Genomic DNA, 6,641 nt, shown 5'->3' on the forward strand with positions numbered 1-6,641 from the left:
AGACTCCACACAGACACACACACATATATATAAAGAGTGTACAAATTACCGTAAATAAGTAATGCAGGATACTTCGATATTAAAAACGATAGCATTCTAGATACTCATGAATCAAAGACAGCTAATATAAGCCCCTCTATAGTCTCTACACACAGGTTTTGGATATGGGCCCAAATGGGCTTTGGAGTCAAGTAAGGCTTTCCTAAGTTCGCAGAATCTCACCCACAATTCGAACCAAAGCAGACTCGTCCCAACTTTGCAATCAGAATTGGCATATATTAAAAATATCTATGTATTGATTTGTGAAATGGAACAGCAATGGAACAGCTTTGGTTATTCGAATGGCTTACTTTGATTTGATTTTTATTCGAATATCCAAAGGCGAACACAGATGCTCGACTATCTGGATGCCTAAAAAGTACCTTTCAAAGACTTGCTTCAAAATGGATACTGCTTAACCCGAGTTGACACGGGATAGGCCAATAGTTGTGACTTGTGAATGAGATTTTTCTTTTTATATGCTTTCTCATCTTTATAATTTTTAGGATTTTTGAACGATATCATTTTATGTGATTTGGAATTTATTAATTTAGGTAGTCTTATTGGGAAATCCTAGTTTTTTTGTTCCTAGTTTGTATCTTTAGGGTTTTCCTTTAGTTATAAATATTGCTTTGCTACTCATGTTGTGAAGCCTCCATCATTATTTAAAGAAATACATTGAGAGATTTTTCAACAACCCGTATTTGAAATAAATCGAACCAAAAGAAACCTAGTTATTCATCATCCTCATCCGACCCCAATCAAAACCAAAGAAAATCGAACCCTAATTGCACTCGGCTCCAGCATGTTCAAACAATTGAAATAAATCGAACTTCTATGATGTGCGCCCGCGAAATCATCCGAGAATATGGACCAGTCGAGATAAGCAAAAAGTTGACTTAAAACATCATCGACCCAATGAATCAAGGGAAGAAAAAAGAAAAAAGAGATATTTTAGTTTCTAGGGTTATAGAAAGGGTCCAATAAAATCTAGTGGTGGGATCGCGTAGAAGATTTCGTATGATACTCATATGGTCCACCGAATGAGCACATAAGGAGCACAGCAATAGTATAGGGATCTTATCACATGAGCTGTCTTTTCATGGCAGATAAGAGCTGCTTTCCACATGATAGGTACCTGCACCTACATCGCTCTTACATGCCATTGTATGTTCTACCCAATACTCAAACATATACTCGTATAAATAATTCAAATTAATTCGACGAAAAATGGAGATTTGGAGAATACGTAGATGGGTTAGAAAATGTTTGCCGACGTCACGGCCTCCGCGGTTAATGACATCCAATTTTTTTTTTCCTATTAATTATTTAGAAGTCCGATTTTTCTTTTAAACGCAATGAATTATGGGTGAAATTAAATGGACGGCTAGAAATATCTCGGGCCCGAGAGAATCTCCTAGCGCTAAAAGAAGCCCGTCAACTTGGTGGGCTCAACCCTTGTTTTGTATCTCGACAGTGAAGACAAAAATAACACGCGGATTCTATATCTCCAAACTAAACTTTATAATAGGTCCAAAAAAGGAACTTAGAACAAGAGAGAGAGAGAATATGAAAAATTATATTTATTTAGGAGCTCGTAACCCCTCCAGAGCAAAAAAAATCTCATTTCCAAAATAAGATTTTCTTTTCTTTTCTCGAAAAAGAAAAGAAGAAGAAGAAGAAAAATTAGAGGGAGCTTCTAAGTGATATAATACTTTATAATAGAAAAGGAAAAGGGCGGAAAAAAAGGGAAAAGGGCGAGAGAAGGGAACAAAAAAGGGTCGCCTCATCACGTGATGGCCACGTGCGTAGACTTATCCTTTCGCTAAGATCAGCGTCCACAAGTTATTCGCCAGGTGTCGGTGTCTCACACCCTCCCTTATTTTTTTTCTTTTTATATATATAACTTCTCCGTAGGCCCCACGAAAATGGCATTTAATAAGTCAAGGGAAAAAACAAAAGGGAAAGAAAAGGTTAATAATGGGGAGGGGTCGTCGTCGTCGTCGTCGGGTCACCGGAGGGCGCGCCGGAGGACCTGCGCCAGCAGCCCCGGCGCGGAGAGGTGCGGCAGGTGGCCCTCGATGTTGAGCATCTCCACCGTGTTCCGCCCGCCGAGGTGGTTCTTGAGGTAAGCCGCCACGGACGCCGGCACTGAGACGTCCTTCGCGGTCTGGACGATGCAGCAGGGGACGCGGACGAGGCCCAGCACCCCGCGCAGGTCGCTGTTGAACACGGTGCGCGACACGAACAGCGAGATGTCGGGCCTCATGTTGAAGAGCGTGCGGCTGAACTCCTGCACCGCCGCCGGCACGTCCGCCCCGACCGCCAGCGGCGCGAAGCCGTTCACCCACGCCTCGTAGTTCGCCTCCATCGCCGAGAACACCTTCTCGATCTCCCCTAGCTCGAACCCTCCGTGGTAGTCCTTGTCATTCAAGAACCTACCGGAATCCGGAAACACGCTATCAGGTCCGAAAAGTTCGGACGACGCGAAAAGGACAAAAAGACATTCGAGAGGATGGTCCTGGTGCCTTACCTCGGGGAAGCCCCGATTAGGATGAGTTTGGTGAAGAGCTCGGGGCGGCGGATGGAGGCGAGGATGCCGATCATGGCGGAGAAGGAGTGACCGACGTAGGCGCAGCGGTCGACGGAGAGGGCGTCGAGGATGTTGAGGAGGTCGTCGACGTAGGCGTCGAGGGAGGTGTAGCGGCGGAAGTCGAAGTAGTCCGGGTTGACGCTGCCGGCGCACACGAGGTCGTAGAGGATGACGCGGTAGTGCGGGGTGAAGAAGGGGAGGATGCGCTGCCACGCCGACTGGTCGGTGCCGAACCCGTGGGCCAGCACCAGGAACCGCTCGCCGGAGCCGACCACGCGCACGTTCAGTGCCTCCAAGAGGATGTTGCCCATGACGAACGGCCGAAAACGGACAAAACAAGAAAAAAGAAAAGGGGCTTTCGAAATTTCCACAGCCCCCCTCTTTAATACCCTTCTTTCCCCTCTTATTAAAGTAGCTGAGAAAATAAAGAATGGGGGAGTGCTTTGAGATTTTCTTGGCGTGCGTAGTTAGGCATTGTCTGGCTCTGTGCGGGTTTTGTTAGGTGGTATTTATATTGCTCGACGTATGTAAATGCGCCTGTCTCTCTCGCTCCTGCTGGTGGGAGCGGCGGTTTTTCCTTCTCGTATTTTCTAAAATTTTCTCTCTCCCCTTTTCCCTTTCAGTGCTGCCGGTAAATGCTGTCGCGACAGGTGTCCCGTTTCGAGGGGCGCTCGACGGGCGAAATTTCTGATTCCAATCTTGATCCCTGGGCTTAACCCCGCTCCGGCTTGACTTGTGCTTGTCAATTGGGGTGGTGGGGTTGGCGTGGAAACCTTGTGTGGACGTGTGAATTCCTAGGGCTTTTTACACGTCCTGCGCCACGAGGTATTGCTGTCGTCGAAACACGTGACGCTATTCTCGTGCACTCGAACGCGACCGTACTCGCCACTTCCATCATCCAATGGGCGACTGCCTTCGACGTCTCGGCCCTATCACGTCACGCCACCGCTCCGCCTCGGTCCAGAGCCAGGGTATCTATCTACACTGACACTGTCGATCCCTTCCTGCGCACCGTATACACGGATGGAAACGGGAGATCGAGTCATTCCGAAATGAGCCCATGTAGCAGCCTTTTGCTTCTTAATGATAGTGATGCGAATGCGCCTGTACGGATCTTGTCCCGAATTTGCTCTTTTGCCTTCTATATCTTCGGGACTTCGAGGGAAAGTCCCAAGAAAGCAAAAGCACTCGTTAAGCTTCCACTGTCTTGGCTAACAAGTACGAGCGTGAAATTTAAAAGACACAAAAGTGGGATAATAATGGGACGAACGCATATAATCTCAAGCAAAAGCAAAGCATCCAATATGATTTCCCTTTTGCTTTCGACATTAACTAAGCTCGTGACTAGGATCGGCATTTTCAGGGCGCTTTTTCGGATCTCTCTGATTAGTTTATAATTGAAGGCAGGCATTATCTCCATTAACAAAGGATTACGACATGGGCAACTTTTTTGGCGGGCGGACATGATTAAATCTTTGGAATGCACTGTTGTTCCATGTTGATCACGCAAGCTAATGGAGCGAACAAATGTGCGACGTTTTCTTTCGAGGAAAAAGGGGGCTCCAGGGAACACTACCCACCATTCAAAAACATGCACGTAAACATAGGGTTAGGATTGGCTTTCCTTTCGTTTCATGGGTCTTTTCTTTAATGCCAAGCAATTCTAGATGCTGCAAATGTTGTTCCTTTTTGGCACGTCGTTGGCAAGATCTGTTGGATGACTATTTGCCATTCAAAGGGAACACTGCTTAGGTAGAAGTCCGAAATTGGCTTGGATATTTCGGTTTTGGGTCTCGATTTCAATACCAGTCGGTTTGCTCTTCCAGCTATTATAATGAGGATTCTACCCTAAAACGGCCCACTGAAACATGTTTCGGAGTAGAATGGCTTGTCCTTATGCTGCTTCCGACCTTGAAACTAAGTTCTAAAAGACTTTTTGAAGAAGAATAATTGGTCGATTACCCGATTTTAATGAGAATTTATTATTGTTTAATATTATTGTGCGCAGGCCAATTAGGTTTGCAATTAGGTTTGCGAACTAGTATTTACCAAATTCCCATACTTGACTAAAATTGTTTGCAACGCAAGCTCACAAAGAGCAAAATGTAAAGACTCATCATTAGACCCGGAGGGTCAGGGCAATACCTCAATTAGGTTTCTCTTCATCCGTGGTCTCTCCTCTCACCCTTAAAATGCAACGAAAAACCTTGCCTGCAACGATCTAACATTTGGAGCGATTCACCACTTACAAGTTGGTGAATAGATGGCCACAAGAGAAAGGTTGGCTGTACTGGAAACGAAAGCCACACTATGCATGTATCCATAAGTCGTTGACACAAGTTTAAGAACTTATGCTAGACACTATCTTATCCAAGAGCAGCCCCTTTTGTCAGATGCGATGAATTGCGGATCGCATCTAGAACAGTAATTTCGTATTTCCATCAATTCGCACTAGAAATATAAAGGAGCATATAATACCAAGAAAGTCGTACAGCACGAGAAGTATATGTTGCAGATGGGAGGGGTAGTAGGGTCGGGGTGGGTATCGGATGCAGAATGGAAGTAGCCTTCAAATCCCCGAAAGGAAAAGGAGGAAATATACTTGCGCACTGCATCTTATTTGCAGACTTCCCACTGGTCCATCTTTCTCTATTTGCCGCATCCAAGTTAGCTCATTGGCTGGACAATTGACCATCCTCGCTAAACGTGTAACATCTTCCCATCTTCTCTCTCCCCCCTCAAAAAAAGTCTCTCTCTCCATCGCCACTCTTTGCCTCTCTGCGTTGTCTCGCACTGTATTTTCTGGCGTCGCCACTAGGAGAAACTCATCTGGAAAAGCTCTTGTCAAAAAGTACGACTTGATTACAACGCATGCCAGAAAGCTCTCCTAAACGATGTTTTGATGTCCGAAAGTTGGATTTTTTCGCTTGAGTACCATGTTAAGCAAACGCATGACCAATTGGTTATTTTGAATACTTGACCAAGCTCGGAGAATGGCTATGGCGTTGATACAAACACATGTTCGAGGTGCTGCTAATAAGAGAGGGACCGTGTAAGTAAACAGAGAGAGAACAACCCGGATGGGACATATCCAGGACCAGAGAAAGTGATGCATGCGAGAAGCACACCAGACAAAGTGGGGCATCAGAAACAGCACCAATCCAATTCGTCGTTTCAGTTGGGGGAAGAAATACAACCATGCACGCTAATAGAGCTCTAGGGTTTCTCTTTTTTCCCTTGGCATCGATGCATATTATAAGATAAGGTCATGCGAGGGACGCAAATTTCAGAAAGTTTCAGATAAGTTGGCAGAGATTGGGCCCCTCCTCTCGACACCAGCATATTGTGAAAACAACGACTTGAGAGAGAGGGAGAGGGAGAGGGTTTATATGGTGGGAGGGAGGTACAGCCCAAGGAGTGGAGGCAAGTTCCAATGAAGTCAAAATTGGCATGATGAGTCACGAGGCTTATCTTATCCACTTACTTTTCCTTCGTTTCCTTTGCTTTCTGGCCTTGGCATCTTCTTTACACATAGGTTCGAACTCGTCCCGGTATAGGTGGCGAGCGAACAATTTGTTTATAGTATTTACAAGCACGTATGTGCGACCCTGGGGAAGAAATTTCACCCCGGTCGTCTAGAAGAAGCATGCTCAATGGCTACGAGAGCATGATTGCTTTTGTCTTCTAGAAGTGTCTAGTGCAAGCACAATGATGCGCATTCGCAAAAAGTTAGATTTGCTGAAAACCCGAGGCAGAGCTGACAATGCATGCGCATTGGAAAACAAGGGAATTGAACAAATTAAGCAGAAGTTCCCATGGTCTATAACATAGTTAACGTGTCCATATACTTCTACTTATATACATTCTGAATATGTGTGTATATATATTTCGTGACATAATTAGATGTATTGTTGTATTCAATCATGTTTATGCTTAGTTAGAAGACTGTTCATCTCATTCACATATTCCATGAATGGCCTTAGACGTGAACTGGTTTGAGGAAAACAAG

General features: G+C 45.1%; 1 protein-coding gene across 1 annotated transcript; it reads right to left on the bottom strand.

Moving 5' to 3' along the window:
• Nucleotides 1-1,598: 1,598 nt before the first annotated feature.
• LOC104448065 (probable strigolactone esterase DAD2) lies at nt 1,599-3,128 on the bottom strand. Its single transcript, XM_010061848.3, has 2 exons — nt 2,573-3,128; nt 1,599-2,477 (listed from the first exon to the last, which is right to left on the bottom strand). The coding sequence occupies exons 1-2, from the start codon at nt 2,941-2,943 to the stop codon at nt 2,051-2,053; spliced, it is 798 nt and encodes a 265-aa protein (XP_010060150.1). The 5' UTR covers nt 2,944-3,128; the 3' UTR covers nt 1,599-2,050.
• Between the last annotated feature and the right edge of the window lie 3,513 nt (nt 3,129-6,641).

Source organism: Eucalyptus grandis, chromosome 6 (genome assembly GCF_016545825.1).
Source record: "Eucalyptus grandis isolate ANBG69807.140 chromosome 6, ASM1654582v1, whole genome shotgun sequence".
Taxonomy (NCBI): Eukaryota; Viridiplantae; Streptophyta; class Magnoliopsida; order Myrtales; family Myrtaceae; genus Eucalyptus; species Eucalyptus grandis.

Bases quoted from the DNA above. Each gene is read 5' to 3' on its own strand.
- LOC104448065 (XM_010061848.3), bottom strand. From the start codon at position 2,943: ATGGGCAACATCCTCTTGGAGGCACTGAACGTGCGCGTGGTCGGCTCC. The intron at 2,478-2,572 runs GTAAGGCACCAG...GGATTCCGGTAG, and splicing joins CTAATCGGGGCTTCCCCGAG to GTTCTTGAATGACAAGGACT.